The sequence below is a fragment of the Rhincodon typus genome, chromosome 32 (genome assembly GCF_021869965.1).
Source record: "Rhincodon typus isolate 14 chromosome 32, sRhiTyp1.1, whole genome shotgun sequence".
NCBI classification, from domain to species: Eukaryota; Metazoa; Chordata; class Chondrichthyes; order Orectolobiformes; family Rhincodontidae; genus Rhincodon; species Rhincodon typus.
Window position 1 is genome coordinate 29730164 of NC_063363.1, and position 22655 is coordinate 29752818.

At 42.9% G+C, this 22655-nt stretch overlaps 2 protein-coding genes across 3 annotated transcripts in view; one reads left to right on the forward strand and one right to left on the reverse strand.

Annotated features, from left to right (window-relative positions):
- The window catches only part of hepacamb (hepatic and glial cell adhesion molecule b), a 361487-nt gene that overhangs the window by 90581 nt on the left and 248251 nt on the right, over positions 1-22655 (forward strand). The window lies entirely within an intron of this gene.
- LOC109923347 (arginyl-tRNA--protein transferase 1-like) overlaps positions 7-22655 on the reverse strand; it is a 44710-nt gene continuing 22061 nt past the window's right edge. Inside the window, exons 3-10 of one of the 2 annotated variants that reach the window (XM_048615452.1) lie at positions 22305-22367; positions 17895-17998; positions 15795-15974; positions 11115-11440; positions 6162-6290; positions 4556-4588; positions 2730-2911; positions 7-1385 (exon numbers count right to left, since the gene is read on the reverse strand). In XM_048615452.1, the coding sequence (XP_048471409.1) occupies positions 1229-1385; positions 2730-2911; positions 4556-4588; positions 6162-6290; positions 11115-11440; positions 15795-15974; positions 17895-17998; positions 22305-22367 (1174 nt within the window). In that variant the 3' untranslated portion in view covers positions 7-1228. The remainder of the gene's footprint in view (positions 1386-2729; positions 2912-4555; positions 4589-6161; positions 6291-11114; positions 11441-15794; positions 15975-17894; positions 17999-22304; positions 22368-22655) is intronic. The other variant, XM_048615453.1, reaches the window with a different exon arrangement.

Here is a 22655-nt window from a genome sequence, read left to right on the forward strand (position 1 = left end):
TATCAATAAAGAAAAAAGATGCTAATGGGAATTGCCAAAGTAGAAATGGGGCAAGTGGGTGGGCATTCCATAACGAGAGGTCACTGTTTTAGGATAAGGGGCGGCAGATGTAAAACAGAGATGAAGAGAAATTACTTCTCTCAAAGGACTGTGAATTGGTGGAATTCACTTCGAAGAGTGTGGTGGACGCCAGGACCCCAGGACCCCAAAGCAACTTAAGGAAGACGTAGACTTTTTTAAAATTAGCAATGGATTGAAGGGTTATGGAGAGTGGGCAGGAAAGTAGAGTGGAGGCTGCGTTTATATTGAACGTCACAACTTTCTCAAGGGACTGAATGGCCTACTTTATCCCAAGTTCTTATGTAATATTACAAGTGTAGACCCTGTGCTCCAAGGAAAGGTATTATTCATACATTTCTACTTGAAATAACTCCAGGGAGGCTGGTATCCCATTACCAGGTTACCCTTTATTTACATATGGAGAGAGTCCTTGACACTGGTGCAGCTTCCTCAGAGCCAGCTCTGAGAAGGAATAGAACTTCTGACACTCTAATTTGTCAGCCAAGGCTCCCTGATTGGACCAGATTAACAGCTCCAGTCAGGGATCTCCTATTCTAGGAGGTCCATCTGGCTGACCTCATTACAATCAGGACACTATTCTGTCAAATCAAGTCAAAAATGCTACTGGACAGTTAGGTTTAAAAGATGACAAAGGGAATAGATGGTGTTCATGTTGATTGTTTCTCGTGAATATTTTTAGGGAGGTGTGGGGGGCTACACAGTTTTAAGTTGAGGCCAGATCTAGGGTGATCATCACAAGATGGTCTTTTCCCCAGAAAGGAGTGAGCCTCAGAAACAGGTGGCTATCTCAGATGATGGAGTGTTGTTCATTTCAAATTAGAACTGGGCCAGCTTCTAGCTCAGATAGAAAATCTACATAAAACAGAGTAGCTACTACAGGGAATCATCACGCCAAGACGATTGCAACAAAGGGGTCGGCAAGTGGTATCAGTTGGAACTCTCCCCCAAAATTGGCCTGGCTTTTTAATCTGTCTTTTTCCTCTCCTTCAGACGGTCACTTGTTTCACGGGGCCTGATGGGATATTTGTAGTTTGTAAGACGCAAGGGGTTACAACTGTGTGGATAGACCATAAGGAGTTATCCTCTCAGTCATTGGCCAACTGTAAAGAAGACTGAAATGATTAATTATTAATTTGCAACAAATTCCTCACCTGAACAGTGAAAGACAGACTTGCACAGGGTTTCCTGTGCCTTCTGTGCTTACCTTATATTTCACTTTAACGCAGGAGTGCACATAAGGGCCCAGGTAATAATACTTCATACTTGGAACTTTCTCATTCAACCTCTGAGTTAGTGCTATTTCCCTAGAAGGTAGTAAGTGCACTGTCATTTAGCATGCTTCAGGAAACGCCGCACACTCTTTAAGCCGATATCTCATTGGTCAATGGTGAAGTTCTGTTCTCCTGCCTCTGCATCTTCCTGCTTAGCTACAAACATCTGTTAGGGCTTGGATAGAGCTCACTTTACTGTGGCCCACTAATGGTGCACAGGTTCCCCCCTGGGAAATTGTACCACAGCTTACAAACATAGGAAAAGGGATCAGTATTGACCCCTTCAAGCCTGCTTCACATTCAAAGAGATTATGGTTGTGGTTTCAAATCCACTTTTCCGTCTACCAGCCCATAACCCTCCACTCCCCTCTAGAAAATCTTTCTAACACAGCCTTGACTAGATTCAATGACCCGGCCTTCACTATTGTCTGAGGAGGAGAATTCCACAAACTAACAAGCCTCAGGGGAAATAAAAACACGCCTCAGGCTTAAAAGTAAAATCCCTTTTTCTTTAAATGCATTCCTGAAATAACTGTAGAAAGGCCAGTATTCTGTCATCAAGTCCCCCTTTACATACACAAGTGCACAGTACACTGACTGTAGGCAGCCAGCTCGGAGTCAGACCCCTGAACTGAGGGCATTCTAAATCTCCTGGTTATATTGGTCAGCTAGCACTTTCCTGATTAACAACCCAGGTTAAAAACCCCAACCATGGATCCCGTAGTCAACAAGACCCACCTGGGTCCAATCACTGCAGTTCCCAAAATCTAATCACTCTTTTCATCTTTTCAGCAGCTAACCTGCCAAGTCACCTCAGCAATTTATATATGTTTTAAGATCAACTCTCATTCTCCTAAACTGCAATAAATCAAGGTCTAACCTATCCTAATAGGATACACTAAAGTTTGAAAAGTTTAAAATGTAATTACAACTGGAAAGCAGGAAACATTTTTTCCCCAACTCTTAAAAATAGGATAAAATGTTTGCAAATCTAAATTGATTTCTCCATTTTATAATCAGACTAGTTTTGCAATGACTTTAACAAATCAGACAGAATATAATTGTGTAAAGGTTTAGGACCCGGAACAACTTTGCGAGGATATAACAGAGCTGCACATCACTGAGCGTAAATAGCACAATACAGATGGAGTTAGAACATTCTTTCTGGGAGGTCCATATGTGCACATGATCATGCACACACAAATCATATATAGTTAGATCAGTTCCTATCTGATGTAATATTAGAGTCTTGTATATCTATACTTACATATAGCAGTGCAAACACTGTACAAGTATAATGGGAAATATTAACTTGCAAATACTCTGCATTTGCTTCCCCTCCTCCCCATAGCTTCATTTTCAGTTCTATGTTTCTACCTGAGTGCAGAGTAGACTCCCAATGAGAGGGAAGAGTAATCTGGATCATAGCAAAGGTACTGGGAGTTAATTCCTTCCGGTAGTATATCTAACAAGCCGAGAGCTATTATTTTCCCATCTAGCAGGAACTGTTCAATGAAAGAGCCATAGCCAGTGTCTGGGCCATCTGCTGGGTCCTCCCCCTGTCAGCAAGATAAAGAAAATGGATTCAGGGTGGTTCCCACAACAGGACATCAACCACATTATGCTTGAGCCTCAGTCCACAGAATCATTATAAACACTAACCCCTACTGCTTCAAGGCAAGCATTGAAAATAGGTTAAATACAGAGCACTATTATAAATCAGGGAAGAAAATGGTTAAAATAAGCTTAGATATTTGATTGCTGTTATGCTATTATAATGATGCTGTTAAAATACGAGAGCCTGTGCTCTATGGACAGACTCGCATAGAGTATAATCCCTGCAAAATCTTAGAAGGGCTGAATGGCCTGTTGCTGTGCTATAAAGTTGGATACAATTCCACTTTTAATATTGATCCCTTATCCGTCTGTGTAGCATCAACCTGTTAATCTCCCATCTGCTTGCAGTACAAATTACATTGTAAAAGAGAAACTAATTTCATAAGCGCATTCTCCCCATAAACCCACATTATCTGGAAGCTATATTTTTGTTTATGGAAGTTGGAGGACATTGCTCCAGGGGAACAGAAAAGGGCAAAACATCTTTCATTCCAAGTAGCAAAGGGAGAACCTCACTAACTAACTAACTCCCAAACCAATCAATAGTTGGGTTACATTAACAGGTACATTTTTTAATTATGTACCATTGTGACAACATATCAGAGCATCATTATCTAGGACATAGTGCTCTTTATTAAATTTAATCAAATAGTGACTGAGAGGCCACATACATACAACTTCCCCACTCCATAGCTTTGGGGCATGAGGCTTCCTACTTGGTTCGTAACCACCCAACCTCCTCTCTGTCAGTTTGACTCGGGAATACTCAACCTTCAGCCCAGAATCTTATGACATACAAGACCTACTCCCCAGACCTGAACACACAATCTCGCCTGAAGTCTGGTGCAGTGCTGTGGGAATGCTGTATCGTTGGGAGATGTCATCTTTCAGATGGGAGTTTAAACTAATGTGTCACTTGTTCTTTCAAGTGAATGTAAAAGATCCCAGGCAGCACGGTGGCTCAGTGGTTAGCACTGCTGCCTCACAGTGCCAGGGACCCGGGTTCAATTCCAGCCTTGGTGACTGCCTGTGCATATTCTCCCCATGTCGGCGTGGGTTTCCTCCCACAGTCCAAAGAAGTGCAGGCTAGGTGGATTGGCCGTGCTAAAATTTTGTCCAGGGGTGGCATCCTTCTGCACTGTAGGATTCTATGATTCTATTCAAAGCAGAACAGACAGTTTTCTTCAGTGTTCAGGGTGATATTATTTCCTTACGATGTTGATTTTGGAATTAGAAATGTAGGAGTGTTGCTCAATGTTATCAAACTTTCTAAGCCAGAACAATTGACAATGTTTCCCAATGTTTCATTGACTATAGAATGCTTTGACAGTCTTGAGAACATGAATGTAAATGTACATAAATTAAGTCTTTTTGTTTCATTAGTTTCTGATTGGTAACTTATGAAGCACAGGGAGGGGTTTCCACCTTTTCCCGATAAATCATGATTAGTTTCTACTTGTTAAAATAGCTCTGTCATGCACAAGCAGCCAGATAACACCAGGGGATTTGCTGAGCATTCACAAAGTAGCTATCAAATAAGGAAAAATAAGCATCAGGAAAAGGCACAGATGTTGGAACCTACTCACCATGAGTGGAGTGCTACAGAAAAACCTTCTGTACTGCAAGACACAAAACAACACAACACGATAAATCAAACAAAAGCTGTGCATAGTTGCTATATCGTCCTGTTTCTACAATACTGGGTAGACCTAATGCTGTGTGACCCTTCTGTAAAATCTTCCAAAAACAGAAACTAAACCAGCCATGGGTGTCAACAGGCCTGAACCCCAGGATAAAGAACATTGCACCCAATTCAGAATTTCATAATCACATCAGGCAAGGCTTCGCTTGAAATCTAATTGTGGCATAACTTGCAAACAAATTAGCACCAGGTCTAGCTTTATGTGAATGTCTGCTTAGCAAAGCAAGAGCCAGCATTGTTGGGTGACAGAACATTTTAGGGTGCCCAGTGTCAATGTTAAATACTTCTGGGTCTGGGTTAGAGGTTTGTCTGCAGATCTTCTATCCCAAGATAGTGAGGTTGCTATATCAATTCAATAATACCTAGAGAAGATTTTACAGCCTGATTTTGTTTATCATTGCAAGGAACACTTTTGATTTATATCATACACTGTTTTAAATAATGAACATCAGTTTTAGAAATGAGATTATAAAGGCTGCTTAATTAGATTATCCCAGCAGAGAGTTTGTTTGGATTTTCTGTTTAATTTAAAGGTAAAGGTAATCATTGGAAGAATTGATGATGAAATGATACATCAAAACCCTATAGAACCATTTGGCAATTTTGCTATAACAAAATGAGTAACACAACAAATAAAACTCTGACAAAATATGGTATGATGTCATATTCTGCCCTGGGAGCTGACAGCCTGATGGCCGAAACATGGAATTTACCAGTTTCAAAATTCCACACCTCCCCCCACGACCCCCACCATCACCATCACCACTCCCACTCCCATGGCCACCTCATCCCATGTCCAACCCTCCCTCTCACCCACACTTCCTTGACCTGACACTACCAGTCCACATTCTTTCCCATCTATTCCACCCACCCATCCATTCACTGACCAATTCCCACCACTCCCTACCTGCACTCACCTATCACCATCCCACCCACCTTGCCCAGCCCCACCCCTCCTCTCTCTATTTATTTCCCAGCTCTCTCCCCCTACCCAGTCGCGAAGAAGGGTCCAGGCCCAAAAACATTGACTCTCCCGCTCCTCTGATGCCACCCGACCTGCTGTGTTCCTCCACACTGATGGTATGATGTCAACCAACTTGGGTCTTGAATTTTGTGGAATAACAGACAACTTTACTGCTGCGTTAACAGTAAGGTTAATTAGTGATGACATTCACAAGTCAATGTCAATTGGATGACCAAATAATTCTTAGAGTTTTGACACTAAAAGTTTCATAGACCATGTGAATATGGACTCCCAGAAAATAATCTGCATCCTGTTCCAAGTTTTGTTTTAAGATGTCTGAATTTAGGGTGACTTTCTTTTGTACATACGCAGGGATTTTTTTCTGTTTAAAAGGAGCAGTCATTGACTTTCTGCTACCTGTAGCAGTGCTAGTGCACAGTCAGATCCCAGGCAGCTCTCATAGAAATGCAACGCCCAACCATTAGCATGTCACTGCATGGCTTTAACAGATCATTACAGGTGGTACCTCTGCCTCCGAGGCCATCACTTCAGTGTCTTTGTGCACATGCATCTGGTAGCGCCTGTAGACTTTGTAAGATTCACCAAATGTAGCGTGTAGCTCAGGGCTTGGAGGAGAAAGTCGCAGTAGCTTCACCTGAGAGCGCGACAGGGAAAGAAAGACTCACATTGAATACACCATAGGCCAGCAAACTACCCGCACTTGATGTTCAGATGCTGTCCTATCTAGGAACTTAATGTATTCTTGAGCATTGTTGCATAAGTAGGCCATTCATTCCTTCCAGAGAGTGTTCTAACTCTTATTAAATCATGGCTGTTGTGTTCCTCAACTCCATCTAATATTCATAATTATCCTGAGGTGGTGGTGACGAACCATTTCTTGATTGCAGCCTATGTGGTGCAGATCCACATATCTTCATGAATCTCACACCATATCAATTTGAAACTTTACTCATTTTCCTTCAGTGATACTAGATCAAAGTCCTAGAACTCCCTCCCTAACTCACCTACACCAGGAGGTTCAAGGCAGCTCCTCATGTTTGAGGGCAGTTAAAGGTGGGGTAATAAATACTGGTCTAGCTAGCAACACTCAACCCATGAATGATACAAGAAAAATAACAAACATTTTCCAATGTTAGGAGTTTCAACCCAAAACACCCACATAACCTTTGGGAATGGAATTTCAGATTTTCACTTTCATTTATGTGGAAAAATTATGTGACTCTAATTTTAACATTTTGTCTCCTTTGCCACTCAATAGAATCACCTCTGTCTCAATCCTAATGAATCATTAATGTCATTCTAAACATCTCAAACAGCAAAAACTCCTCAAGAGGATCTCACTAACATGACAAACTGGAATATAGTACATGCTGTTTATGATTTTTTGTTAATGTAAACAATATTACCCAGCTCATGCCACACACTAAAATTGTTAAAAATAGGTAAAATTCTCCTTAAATCTCTTCCGACTGAACCAAAGACTGTGTCCACCAAAGATGAAGAATTTTTGTTCATTTGGGGCTAACCTGTCAGCATGTAAAAAGGGGGAGATTCCAAGAAATAACAGAAGACAGATTCCTTTTTGAATTAACCAGCATCTTATCCTTAAAGGCTCAGCATGTAAAAATATCAGATGCTGTTGTCTTTTAAGCTAGGAGACCCCAGGTCCAGTTCGGAATTAAAGAAGCCTGATCCTTGTTCTGGACTATTGGTTAACATCCACATGTCCAGAAGGAACCACTGGGCAACAATTTGCAAACTGCACCTTGCCATATTACTCTTCCCCTGGTCTGGGGCTCCACTATAGGACTCAATAACCTGGGCACAAAGTGAAAGACAGAAATCTCTGGGTTACTGCAGTTGATAACCATCAGGTGGTTGTGTTGGAAACTGTACGTGGACATCAAGTTAAGCTAAAGCTGTGATACCCCCCAACAGGTGAAAATCTTACCAGACTTAGTAAACAAAAAAATTGGGATAAAAGTGGGATGAGTTTTTTTTTTAAGAAAGAAAAAGATGTTTTAAAAAAAAACTGTTATCGGTGGAATCTTCCAGCTGTTTTTGAGAAGTTTTTTCTTCCACCTGTGGTAAGGCACCTCTTCTGTTTCTGTATAAACCTCGGCTATTTAATATCATTGAGCAGGTCTTCCAGGTCCAAAGTCATTACAAGCACCATACTGAATCTGGCTCTCAGCTGGAGTACTCCACCTTTGATGTAGTAACTGTTCAGCATCACTCCATTAGAGGTAATGACTGAAATCTTCAGTTGAATGGGTAGAAAACCACAGACAGACAATGTCGCATGTCATTATCAGATTAATTCCCAGAAACAGAGACAATGCTCAGAAAGTCAGAGTTTATTGCCCAAAGTTGCCCTCAACAAGCTGATGAGCTTTGAGTTGATGAAGTCCACATGGAGACGGTACACCCATAATACTGCAAAATGTTGACCCATTGGTGATTTACAAATGACGGAGGTATGACCAAGCCATAATGTGAAGCACAATTCTTTTCCTCCCAAAAATCTGCTGTCATTGTGTTTTTACTTAAAGGTCAAAGGTTTGGAAGACACTGCTGAAGAAATTTCGGAAAGTTGCGACAGTGCATCTTGTAGATTTTACATGCCACTGACACTGTGTGTCAATAATGAAGTGAACGTTTAAAGTGGTTGATGTGGTACCAAACACGGCTTTGTCCTGCATGGTGTTGTCCTCGGAGTCTTGTTGAAATTGCACTCATCCAGGCAAGTGGAGGGCATTCCATCACAATCCCACTTGTACCTTGTAGATGATGGGAGTTCCTTTAGGATGTTGAGAGGGGAGCTGCTTACCACAGAATTCCAAGCTTCTGACCAGCTCAGGTAGCCAGGTGCCTGGACTATTTTAACTTGTGGTCAAATGGCGCCTCCCAGGATGTTGGTGGTCAGGGACTCAGTGCTGGTAGTATCATTTAATGTCAAGTGAACACAGTCAGGCTTTCCACTTTGGGAGGATCATCTGCATTTGGTCATACCCTGACACTTATCATGCCAAGGCTGGATGTTGACCAGACATTCCTGCATGCAGGAATAGACAACTCCATCATTTCAACAATTACAATGGAACGGAATATTGCACACATCTATAAGTTGCTAACATCACGATGGAGAGAAGTCATTGATGGAGCTGCTGGAGGTAGTTGAGAAAGCTGAAAATGGTTATCGGGGAAATTTCAACAACTGCAGCCATCTTCATTCATGTAGGATCCAATCCCAACCATTTCCCCTAATCACCCTGAATTCAATTTGACTCGCGCTGCTTGATACCATACTCAGTCAGATGCTTCTTCAACATCAACAACAGGTACTCAAGCCTCATCTGTTGAATTCAGCGTATATCCAGGTTTGGTCGAAGGCTGTATTGGGATCAGGAGGCAAGTGGTACCAGTGGAACACAAACGATGCATTGGTGATCAGGACATCAGAGTGAAAGCGTTATTTGACAGCACTTTGCTAATGATTGGGCTAAGATTAATAGGATGGTAACTGGCCAACTAGATTTGTCCTGTGTTACTGACAGTGATCAATGTTATGGGACACTAAGGACATGCCTGAAGACATCACTAACTGACAGTACCAAGGACTTTTTTACAACTGGATTTCATCATTCACACCTTAGAATGTATTTGTATATTAACAGGACATTGAAGGTGATAGGTGCGCCCAATGGATTGCCAAAGAAGTGCATCAAACAATGTGTGATAGATCCTTATTAGACAGTAGATCCCGAGTTCAGTTGCAGATATGTGCCGAGACATTGGATCTCAGCTGGGGCACAACTGGCTTCAGTCATTCTGGTTAGAGAAAGAATAATGTGTGGGATTGATGGGCTGAATCGCCTGCTTCCACACTGTGGGAATTCTATGATCGTGTCCTGGAAACTCAGTCTAAAAAGTCATCCAGCAACATCTACCACAGCAGGAACATGCGCGAAGAAAGATTCTGGACTTCACTTGACCCCTCTGGTCTGAGAATACGGACCAGTCTCACATTTGAAGACCATTCACTTGATTAAATCTTGGTTCAATATATTCCCACCTGTTATTGGGCAGCTCATTCTGTCTCACCTTACGACACGCACCACGTAAACTATCTGCAAACCATAACCACAAAAGCAGTAGCTCGGAGAAACATCAAACAAAAACGGTATGATTGGCACATTGACCCATCATAAGGTGTGTGGCAGAGTTAACTTCTCTCTTCCTATTTTTCTACTATTTACAAACCCCAACCCCACGCTCTTTAATATTGTTCTTCTTTCTGTGCTCACCTTCTACAAACTAGCTGCAACCCTATTTGGCCTTTATACTTTACCCTATAAACAGCCAAAGCGCTGGAGCCAATGTCTGACAAGGTCACAACAAGGTGGATTTCAGGATGGAATCAAGGGAGATGGAGGCATGTGATAATTTCACTGGACTAGGAATCCAGAGGATCAGGATAATGGTCTGGGGACATGGATTCAAACCACCCCCATGATAGCCGGTGGAGTTTAAACTCTATTAAACTTGTAATTGAAAAAGTTAGTCCCATTAATGGTGGTCATGAAACAAATACCGATTGCTGTAAAAACGTCCCTTAGAGAATAAAACATGACCTACTTTCAATTCCAGATCCACAATAGATGTGGCTAACTCTTACTGAACTGCCTCTGCAAGTGACTCATTAGGAATGCTAACTAACAGCAGACTTGTCACATCCCCAAATCTCAGGAAAGCATTCAAAAAAAAAACTGGTTACAGGGAGTCTGCAGCAAGTTTTACATCTCTCCAGTTTCTTTTAAAAAGGGGAGGTGGTGGAATAATGGTAATGTCAGTGGATCATTAGTCCAGAACCCCAGACTAACATGCTGGGGGCATGAGTTCGAATCTTACTATTGCAGATGGCAAAATCTAAATTCAGAATAAGCTAGCCCAATGGGGACTACATAGCCACTATAAATCCACCTGGCTCACTAATGTTCTTTAGGGAAGGAAATCTGCTGTTCTTACCAGGTCTGGCCTACGTGTGATTCCAGACCCACGGCAATGTGGATGATTCTTCACAACCCGCTGGCAATTAGGTAAATGGTGTCCTAGTTATCATCCCATGAACGAATATTTAAAAAAAGGAGAGAAATGCAAAATGACCTGTAGATTGACCAGCACCAATTTTACACAAAGGCAAGATCTAACCAAATCTTACTGTATGTCTGACTCAGTCTGAATTTCCCTAATGTACTGAATCACACTGAGTGGAGGCCTGGGGCAGATCAGCCATGATCTTATAGAATCACAGGACAGGTTTGAAGGGCTGAATGGCTTACTCCTCCTCCTATATCTTATGTTAGGAGTTAAAAACTGACCCCTGGGATCCTTACTGTCTACATTGAACAAACAGGTTGTTGCACTGGTGAATGGGAGCTGGAATACAGATTCTTACCTCCAGCTGGTGCAATGATGTGACAGGCGTGTTGTCCACTATGAGCTCCTCTAATGATCTAGTATGGCTAGGCTCAGGCTTGGAATGAAGTGGAGGTGGGATGGGAGATGGGTGCACAGTGCTCATGGAGGTTTGTGACAAGGATGGCTGCGGACCTGGCAAAGGACCGGATTCCTGACCTGGGGCCTTGCGCTCCGTCAGTCCCACCAAGTCTGACTCTGTGGAGTCCAGCTCTGCCTGCTGTCCCCTCTCTGGACTCTGTAGGAGCTCTGTCCGGCTTTCTTTGGCTTTGTGGCAGGTATGCATCTGAGAGTCCTCATCTTCAACTGTAGAGGGTAAGAAACAAAAAAAAAATACTGTTGGCTTCAATGGTTTTAAAAGGATACACCAACAAGACACTTCTCTGACCTCTCTGAATTTTCAAGTGATCTCCTCCTTGCTTGTATGCAGTGACTCCTGAAGAACAGAGTGTCAGAGGCAAGTAACATTCCAATATCCCAGCAATTCCCATACATTCAACTACACACCAAACTGAGAAGACTATTACCCAAGCCATGTGCAAATTGGAAGAAGGCAAATATGATTAGAGAAACGAAAGCATGGATCAAAGACAGGTGAAAGGGAAGTTGGTTCTAGCTCCTGCAGCACTGGTATCAGCCCTGGGGAGAATGGGGGCCATATGGTTGGGATAGTGGACACCTCAACCATGCTGGGAACAATGTTCTAGAAAGCCTCATACTAGGAAAGTAGAAAAACAGGTTTAAACTAAAATGAGGGGACATGGGTTAGCATTTGGAAAGATTAGGGTGGTATATCAAAGAGTAGAGACAAGATAAGAGAAAAAGACATTAGCATGGGACATGATAGACAGACTGCAACAAGAAGGGTAACAGGGTACAAATTTAAAAGTAACTTTACAGATAAAGTTAGATCTTTCAAAAATAATAAAGGACAAGGTTAAAGACACTGTATCTGAATGTACACGGTATTCAACACAAAACAAATGAACATATATAGTGCAAGAAAAAGTAAATAAATATAATTACAGAGACATGGATGTGGAACAACATGGATTGGGACCTATGCATTGAAGAATGCATGGCATTTAGGAGGACAGGAAGCTCAGTGGAGGGGTGAATACTCTGTATTAAGGCCATCATTAATTTGCAATAGAGTGACAGCTCAACATCAGTTGTAGAAGCAGTTTTCGTTGAGTACAGAAATCATAAAGGCAAGAAGTGACTTCGGGGAGTGATGTACAGATCCCCAACAGTAATCACACATTAAGATAGGAGGAAGAAATAATTGGACTTGTCAGAAAGGTATGAATAACAATCACGGGTGAATAGGCAAAAGGTAGCCTAGATGAGGAGCTCCAATACTATTGTCAGGATAGCTCCTTAGAACAGCATGTTCTAGAAGCAGCCAGGGAGCAGGCTATATTAGATCTTGTACTGTGCAACAAGGTAGGATTAATTAATGACATTGAACTGAAGGTGCTGCTATGTAGAAGCAATCATAATACCTTCAGTTTGAGGAAAGTAAAGGGTAGGTCCGAGATTAGCATTTTCAATTTAAACAAGGGCAATGATGAGGATGTGAAAACAAAGCTAGCGAAAACGAACTTGCAAATTAGATTAAGAAATAGGTCAATAGAAACTTTAGTGACAGACATTTAAGGAGATTTTTTTAAATAAAAAAAAAAGAGTACACAGAATAGATATATTCCAACAAAGAAGAACAATTCTGCTAGGAGGACCCACATTCATGGCTAACTAAAAAAGTTAAATATAATAATGTCACTGAGTGGTTAGCACTGCAGCCTCAGTGCCGGGGATCTGGGTTCAATCCCACCGTCAGGTGACTGTCTGTGTGGATTTTGCATATTCTCCCTGTGTCTGCATGGGTTTCTTCTGAGAGCTCTGGTTTCCTCCCACAGTCCAAAGATGTGCAGGTTTGGTGGATTGACTGTGCTAAATTTCTCAGTGTCCAGGGATATGCAGTCTCGGTGAGTTAGCCATGGTAAATGCGGGGTTACAGGAATAGGGTGGGGTGGGGATGCTCTTTGGAGGGTCAGTGTGGACTTGATGGGCTAAATAGCCTGCTTTCACACTTGTAGGGATTCTAATGATAAATGTTAAAAGAAAAGGCATACAGTTTGCAAAGGTGGATGGCACTTTAGAGTATTGGACAACATGTAAAAAGCAAAGAATGACTAAAAGATTAATAAAAAGGGTAAAATTAGAGCACCAGGGAAAGTTAGCTATAAAACAGTTTCTAAACACACATTTAAAAATGAAAAGTTAAACACTATAGTGATTGTAATGAGGTTAGCCAAGTGGACCTTGTACAATACGAGTTCCCTGATTGGGGCTGTTAATCTTGTCCAATCAGGGAGCCCTGGCTAACAGATATAAACAGGAGTGTCAGAGGTTCTGATCACTGAGACCTGGCTCTGAGGGAGCTGAATCAGTGTCGAGAACTCTCCACATGTAAATAAAGGGTGACGTGGTGACAGGTAACAGGATAGGGAGGCAGGGACGAGCTGGACTGGTTTTGGGTTGCGGTAGGGGGAGGGGAGATTTTGAAACTTGTGGTTGCAGGAACAGCAACTCATATTCCGCTTGGGAACCCTGCAGCCCAATGGTATCAATGTGGATTTCACAAGCTTCAAGATCTCCCCTCCCCCTACCGCATCCCAAAACCAGTCCAGCTCGTCCCCGCCTCCCTAACCTGTTCTTCCTCCCACCTATCACCTCCTCCCACCTCAAGCCGCACCTCCATCTCCTACCGACCAACCTCATCCCGCCCCCTTGACCTGTCTGTCCTCCCTGGACTGACCTATCCCCTTCCTAACTCCTCACCTACACTCACCTTTACTGGCTCCATCCCCGCCCCTTCGACCTGTTTGTTTCCTCTCCACCTATCCTCTCCTCTATCCCTCTTCTATCCGCCTCCCACTCTCTCCCTATTTATTTCAGAACCCCTTTCCCCTCCCCCTTTTCTGATGAAGGGTCTAGGCCCGAAACATCAGCCTCTCTGCTCCTATGGTAAATCAGGAAATGGTTGTTGAATTTAACAATTTTATTTTGAAAAAAGCATTCATGAGATGTGGGTTTCCCTGGCTAAAACAATATTTATTGTCCATCCCTAATTGTCCTCAAGAGGGCAGTAGTATTCCCTCAATGCTCTTAGGGAGTGAGTTCCAGAATTTTTACCCAGTGAGTGAAAGAATGGAGATATATTTTCCAAGTCAGGATGAGGAGTGATTTGGAGGTGAATGGGCAGCTGGTGGCGTGTAAGTTGCCCTTGTCCTTCCAGATGACAATGGTCATGGGGTTGGAAGGTGCCATCTAAGCAGGCTAGGTGAATTTCTGCAGTGCATCTTTTGGACAGTATACCCTGCTGTTATGTGCATTGGTGATGGATGGAGTGCATGTTGGTGGAGGTGATGCTTTGACCTGGATGGTGTCAGATTTCTGGAGTGTTGTTGGAGCTGCATTCGTCCAAGCAAGTGGGGGATATTCCATCACACTTCAGATTTGTGCCTTGTAAATGTTGGACAGGTTTTGGGGAGTTAGGAGGAGTTACTTGCTGCAAGATTCCTAGCCTCTGACCTGCAGTTGTAGCCACAACACTTAAGTGGCTAGTCCATGTCAGTTTCTAGTTGACGGTAACCCCCAGGATGTTGATATTAGGGACTGAGAAATAATAATGAATGTCAAGGGATGATGGTTAGATTATCTCTTGTTGGAGATGGTCAGTGCCTGTCACAAATGTTACTTGCCATTTGTCAGACCAAACATAGGTATTGTCGGGTTTTCCTGCATTTGAACATGGGTTGCTCCAGTATCTAAAGAAATCATGAATGATGCAATCAGTGTGCATCCCCACTTCTGACCTTATGGTGGAAGGAAGGTCATCGATGAAGCAGCTGACGAGGTTGGGCCTAGGACACTGCACTGAGGAGCTCCTGCACAGATGTCTCATAGCGGAGATTACTGACCAAGACACACAACTTTCTTCCTTTGGGCTAGGTATGATTCCAACCAGTGGAGAGTTAAGTCAGTTAAATCACTCCTTAATTTTTCATACTCAGGGGATACAAGACTAGTCTCTGCAATCTGTCCTGCATCACTGTGGTGTATTTGTACTGTATCCATCCAAAGACCATATATCCTTCCTGAGCTGTGGTGCCAGAATTAAGTACAGAACTCTAGAAGGGTATCTAACCAGAGTTCTGCACAGCTGTAACATAGTTTCTAGCCACTGTAACCCATAAAGCCTGACTTTTATCTGACTACTAGCTTTGATTGATTTCTGTGATTGAACCCTTAAATTTCTGTTAATCTGCAGCCCCTAACTTCCGGCTACTAGAATATATTCTGATCCACTTTTCCTGTCTTCAAAGAGGATGACTTGTGCCGTCTCCAAATTTCCACTCACCAAATACATTGAAGCCCTTTTGCAACCTTCTGACCGCACCTACTTCCCTTGCTACCTAACTGAATGCTGCCCACTCAACTGGAGGTAGATTGTTTATTTCCCTGTCACACCTTGTTTTTGCACAGAGTGTCACACAGCACAGAAACAGACCCTTCGGTTCAACCCGTCCATGCCAAACAGGTTTCCTAAACTGAATTGGTCCCATTTGACTGTGTACGATTGACTGAAGCTCACCAGGCCAGCTCTGGCTGCTGCTCACCCCCCGCTGATCCGACGCTCGGTTTCCCTCTGACCATTGTTCCTCAGACCTCTCGGATAATGCCCACGTTGTCTGCCCAGTGGTTGATTTGCCTGGTGCAGTTTCAGGGACCTGCTCCCTATTATGGCACCTGTTGTCCTCCTTGGAGCTAACCCCTGCATAAAGAAATGGCACCTCAGATTACAGTGATAGCAGGAAAGAAATTAATAAAACAGACAAAAAAAAGAAATCACATCCATGGCAATTTGGAAATGATTTTAAAATGTTTTTCTTTCACATGCTCCTTTGTCATTGGTTTCCTGGAACAAAATGATTAGAAATTGCGGTTGATCATACTTTCATCGAAGTGGATTGGCCATGTTAAATTGTCCCATAGTATTCAGGGATGTGTGGGCTAGGTGAATTGGCCATGGGAAATGCAAGGTTACCGTGATATTGAAGTGGGTGGGATACTCTTCGGAGGGTCAGTAGAGACTCAATGGGCCAAATGGCCTCTTTCAGCACTGTAGGGAATCTACGATTCTATCATGATTACAAAACAAAAAGAGATCTGGTGGTTATCATGCTGCAAGTTGTGGGATCTTGTTGTGCACAAACCAGCTGCCAGTTTTTTTTTTAAAATTGCACATTTGTTACAAAATTTGATGTTCCGAATATCCTGAAGTCATTGTCTAAAGCAAGCCTTCCTTTGTTTTCTACACCTACCGAGCACGGAAGAACAAACTCATGATTATAAATAGCTGCAGCAGCTAAATTGTAAATAAGAAACGGTTCTACTGACAGAACATGAGAAAACGATTCGTGTTGTTAGTCAAGATTCATGGCACCAGGAGAATTTCCTGCTTTTCTCTGAATAGCGCCAAGGGATACCGAGCTTCCCTTGAAACAGGGAAATGTGTTTTTGGTTTTGCATCTTGTCTGGAAGACAACATGCCTGGCAAAATAACCCTCAGTGTTGTGAAGTGCCTGCTGAGATTGCCTGTTCAAGTTAGGCGGTGCTGGAGACCGACAACCTTCTGATCGAAATGTCAGGACTGAGCCACATTTGCTTCACCAACATCCCAAACAGTATCAGAATGAAATACACTTCCTCCTTCCACCCTCAGGAACAAGCTGGGAGGTCATAGAATCGTACAGTACGGAAACAGACGCTTTGGCTCGACTCAATGCTGGCCAGCGTCCCTAAACTGAACTAGTCCCCATTTGCCTGCATTTGGCCCAGATCCGCTGGTCATGGGCCTCCAGGCCTAAAAACAACCCTCTACCACCATCCTCTGTCTCCCACCAGGGCAGGATGGGGCAGAGTAGAGACTCTGCAGATTTCCTAATACTTCCCACCTGGATTAAATCAGGGCAGGAGGGAAGGTGGAGTTTGATATTCCTGTCCTTAGGTCAAATGAAGCCCAAAACTGGCCAATAAAGTAGTACCAAAAGAGTCTCATTGAGCTGCCACTGATATGCTACAAGGCCCATTCCATGTGAGCAGAACAACAAGGAGCCCTCTGGTTGGCTACTTTGTACCCTGCAGAAGATAAGTGCCACCCCTTGTGAGAGAATCCCTCCTGCACCCCCAATCCCACCCACCTTTATATGCTAAGACATGCCTGACTTGCCCCAGCTAAAGCCCACCCCATTTATTTCTGCCCTGGGACCTCTGTCTGTTCCTGGCCCAGAGTCATGTGTATTCCTAGCAGTGGCCGTTGAGTAGTGCTGCAGAGAACAATGAGGTGTTTGGAGATGGGAAGCTAGGCACCTCAAAGGAACAATTGGGATTCAATGTCAATGTCATCGGGGAACCTGGAAATGAGATTACCACCAGCTCTCCAGCAGGGGCTGGGCACTGCTACAGCCATCCAATTCAGTTGAATGGAAGCAATGAAGCTGCTGGCTCAGGAGGGAGATAAATCACTTGCCCCCCAGTTACTGAAATAATCAGAGAATGGCTAAATGGATCAAAAATGCAATCAGGAAGTCTTTGCACTGTACACAACACTTCCCTTATACAGACCATGCTTTCCTATTGGGCATAGGTGTCCAGTTACACAGGAAGGTACAAACCCCTGTGGCATACTTACCAGCTGTCTCCTTCACTAAACCACCTGTGCATGTTAAGAGTTTCCTCATTTTCTTTAGAACTCGGCGTTGTGACCTGGATATTCGAAAGTCCAAGACGTGGCACCTGAAACAGCAAACAGAAGAGATTCACAGCATCGGGCATTGGAGACATCATTCCACACTCCCAGAGGGACATGGAGGTCATCAGATTGTAACAGAAACTAATTCTAACATCCTGCCCAACTGATCTGTGCATTCCAGACCAGTCCTCTCCTTACTTCATCTCCTGTCAGTATTGCCTCTGTTCCTTTCTGCTTCATGTACTGAAACAACTACCATTGAAAACACATCTATTTGCCTTACCCATTCTACTTCAGAATTAGTCCATATTCTCCTTACTCAGAGTTAGAGAGTCATACAGCATGGAAACAGACTTTTCGGTTCAACAAATCCATGCCGACCATAATCCCAAACTAAATCAGTCCCACCTGCCTGCTCTTGCCCCATATCCCTCCAAACATTTCTTATTAATGTACTTAGCCAAATGTCTTTTAAATGTTGTAACTGTACCCACATCCACCACTTTCTCTGGCAGTTCACTCCACACACGAACCACTCTGTATAAAAAAAGTTAGCCCCTCATTTCTTTTGTAAAGTCTTTCTCCTCTCACCTTAAAAATATGCCCCCTAGTCTTGAAATCCCTTAGCCTAGGGAAAAGGCACTTGCCATTCACCTTACCTATACTCATGTTTTTATAAACCTCTATAAAATCACCTCGGAGTAAAAAAAAAATTTTTGCTTTGTTAGTAATGGTTCCGTTTTGCTTATATTTATGGGCTTTAAGATTTGGGATTCTCCCACAAGTGGAAACACCTTCTGTATGTCTTATTGAATCCTGTCATTATACTAAAGGCCTTTGTCAGGGGCCTCGGAGCCTTTTATTTTGTAGTTAACTAGCTCCAGACTGCTCATGCTGAGTGGGGGGGGGAAGGTTTAACCATTGTTGGTGTGCTTCAATTGTTTGGATTATTTTTGTCAAGTTTAGCACTTTGGACCCGTCTGGTATCAAGCCCTTACTCCATTTACCTTCCCAACTTCCAGGAATGTGAAGCACACTCAGTATTTAAACAAATGTAAAGGGTCTTGGGGAGCCGGGGATTTGCCAATTAATAGCTCAAGCTTCCTGGGCAATTCCCAGGAGGTCTGCACATTGCACTGGGACTTTACTGACATCCCACATCTTGGACCCTGCGATCCAGAAACTGCCCCGACTGACATTTCTCAACTTGGAAACCAGGAGAGTAGAGGGTACAAGGATTGAATGTTCGTTATTAACAGCATTCTGCATCATACTCTAGACAACTAACCTTAACCGACATCCCAATATTTCATTGGACTAAGGCTTACACCATAGACTGAGAAACAGCTTTATTAACCAGTAAATGGTAACTGAACAGAAATAATGGCATCCTGTAGACCATTAACAGTCAATGTTTGAACTATCTTTCTACAATAAATTAGAGAGTGACAAACATTTGTGCCAATTAAATTACCATGAAAAAAAATCAGCCAGACCAAGCCATTAATTCGTAATGTGTGCATGGGGATCTGTTGTTGGCTGTGCACAGAATCTCTATCTGATCCATTTATCTTTCTAATGGATTCAGACAGACTGCCAAAATAAAACAAATTAAGCTAAAAATTGGATCAAAAAATACTTGAGTGATGAGCCAGCAGACCCAATGGTAATTATTTACTGGAACTGAACATGGTCCCTTTGAGAACAAAAAAACAGAAGTTGCTGGAAAAGCTCAGCAGGTCTGGCAGCATCTGTGAACAGAAATCAGAGTTAACATTTTGGGTCCAGTGATTCTTCCTCAAAACACAGATGCTGCCAGACCCACAGTTTTTCCAGCAACTTCTGTTTTTGGTTCTGATTTACAGCATCCACAGTTCTTTCGGTTTTTATTTATTGTCCCTTTAAGTCTGGATTCTCAATTTTGCAGCTTGGTTCTCATCCACTTGATTGAACATTGCCTTGGAGTCTGCTGAATCCTTGCCTCCAGTCTCCCCGAGTCCCAATTTCCCATTTGCAGTTGTGAAACTCACTGAACCCACAACTCCCTGGAAGCCCCACTGTACCAACCATAACCCTTCATTCAATTCAATCACAGGGCAGATACAGCTACAACATCTGAGAGGAATTTGGACAGCTACATGGATAGGAAAAGTTTGGAGTGTTATAAGCCAAATGCAGGCAAATGGGACTAGTTCAGTTTAGGAAACCTGGTCAGCATGGACGAGTTGGACCGAAGGGTCTGTTTCTGTGCTGTATGACTTGATGACTATGACCTCCCATCTTGTTCCTGAGGGTAGGAAGAGGAAGTGTATTTCATTCTGACACTGTTTGGGGTGTTGATGAAGCAACTGTATTAATTTTGACTCACTGGTAGATCTCTTGACACCTCGATCAGGAGGTCATCGGTCTCAAGCTTGAACAGGCAATCTCAGCAGGTACTTTAGGACATTTAAACTTAATGATGGCAGCTAGTGTCATAAAAATAGGGGAAAACCTCTGCTTCAATCTTCTTTTGAGGACTGTGGTGCTGAGAGGGTTGTTTTGGTGTTGCATTGGAATTAGGAGATTTTTAAATGGTTAGGGTAGGTGCTCAGTTTTCCATCTGATCTGTGTCAGTTCTGACACGGATTGGAAGACTTGGGTCAATGTCCTGGAGCGATTGGATGGGTCAAGCATCAGATGCATCAGCAGATTCACAATTTTCAAATCACACCTCCCCATACGATGGAGCATGGGGACCTTGTTGTTGTATTTGCATTGCAGATGGACCCATGAGCGAACTACTATATACGGAGCACCAGTGGATAGTCATTCTGCTTCTGACAAAAGGAGAACTAAACCCGGTGGATATCAAAGGTCAGGGAGGGAATCACCTATTCATCTTTCAGGGATTTAAATGAAGAGATTCATTTCGGTTTGAAAGTTTATTATTTGGAAGAAGTTAACAGCTGATATGGAGGGCAAGGAAATCTCTAAAATTTGCACAAATTAAAAAGAATAAAATTAGTCCAACATATCTAATGGACCAAGTCATTGCCTCAAAACAATTTTCAATATACAATCAGTTACAGCTTTACCCAATATCTGTGTCCTGCAGTATTTGATGGAAAGAGAGGTTTGTTCTGTATCTAACTCTTTGCTATGCCTATTGCAAAAGTACCAATGGAAGAGTGTACAAGGAGGCCTTACTCTGTACCTATCTTGTTCTGTGTAGCTATTTCTTGATTAGTATTCCTACTGTGCTCCTAAAAAAACACGCTAAACAATCATTTACCCTTAAGGAAGTATAAGAGTGGATTGTGCTTCCAATGTGTACATTTTGCATTAAAGTCCTCTTGCCTGCCTTGAACCCACTGGCCTCTTAACTAGAACTTTCTGCTTACCTCTGGTTTGTCACTTAATTTCCCATGATCCTCCCACTTGTCCCTCATTCCCCAACATCACTCTCTCTTTCTGAAAACAGCCCTGCCCCCTCCATCTCAGTTGTAGCCCCTCTCACTCTGTCTCCCCAATCCTGTGTCAAGGGGGAATTAGGAAGGGGATGAGGAGGGAGACTGCAGGAAGCGGTGGGGGGGGTGGGGGGGTTACAGGGGAGGACAGTGTAGGGCTGGTGGTGTTGGTGGGGAAGAGGGGAGTGACAATGCAACACAATTTTTTAAAGACACAGACTGAGCATTCACAGTAACTGTGCCAAAACAAAAACACAATTTGGGGAACCTCTGTAATGTACAAAACCACAAAAAGTCAAAACACACTTAGGAATTTGCCTTAAACATGGTAAATTGTCTCATGAGTGTTTAATGGGACAGTGTAGAAATAAGTTTTTTTGAACATCTAATTTTACTTTCCTTGACCTAGAACCCTCACAGTGCAGAAAGAAGCCATTCGACCCATTGAATCAGCACCAACCCTCTGAAGACCACCCCATCCCAATCTCCCTGCATGTCCCACGGCTAACCCATCTAAGCTGCGCATTTCTGGACACTATAAGACAGTTCTTTTATCAGCAAGATTGATCAAACTAACCTGCACATCTTTGGACTGTGGGAGAAAACACATGCACACATGGAGAGAATGTGCAAATTCCAAACAGTCGCCCGAGGGTGGAATCGAACCCAGATCCCTGGCGCTGTAAGGCAGCAGTGCTAACCACTGAGCTACTGTGCTGCCCAACCTGGGGAGAGTTGGTTGGTCCACTTGGTGAAATAATTGTCATTTTCTATCTCTGACACGCATAACATTCGAGGAGTGGCAACATTCAGACTGACTGAAAAAATCACCTCTTAAAAAAAGAGGTGTAGAGGAACTGAGAGTGAAATCAGAGATACAGATGGTTAAAATTGTGCTTACCTCATGGGGTAGGTGGGACAACATGTAATAGGCATAGCGGCTTTGTACAGATACTTTCCACTCCTAGACAAAGTAGAAAACAATTTAATATCTTAATATTAGTAAAATATTATTATACGATATTGATATTTATCAAGCTAACATTACATAATATTTTATAAAGCTACATTGAAACAAAAAGGCAAAAGTCACCATTGTCTTACCGGACCATAGGGTTGCTGTCTCACAAGAGGGGCAAATGATGGAGGTTTAATCTGAGGGTCACCACACCTCAGGCAAGGGAAGAGGTTGAGAACGAGAATCCTTCACGGTAACCTCAGCCAGTGTAGGGACTGAACCCACATGGTTTGC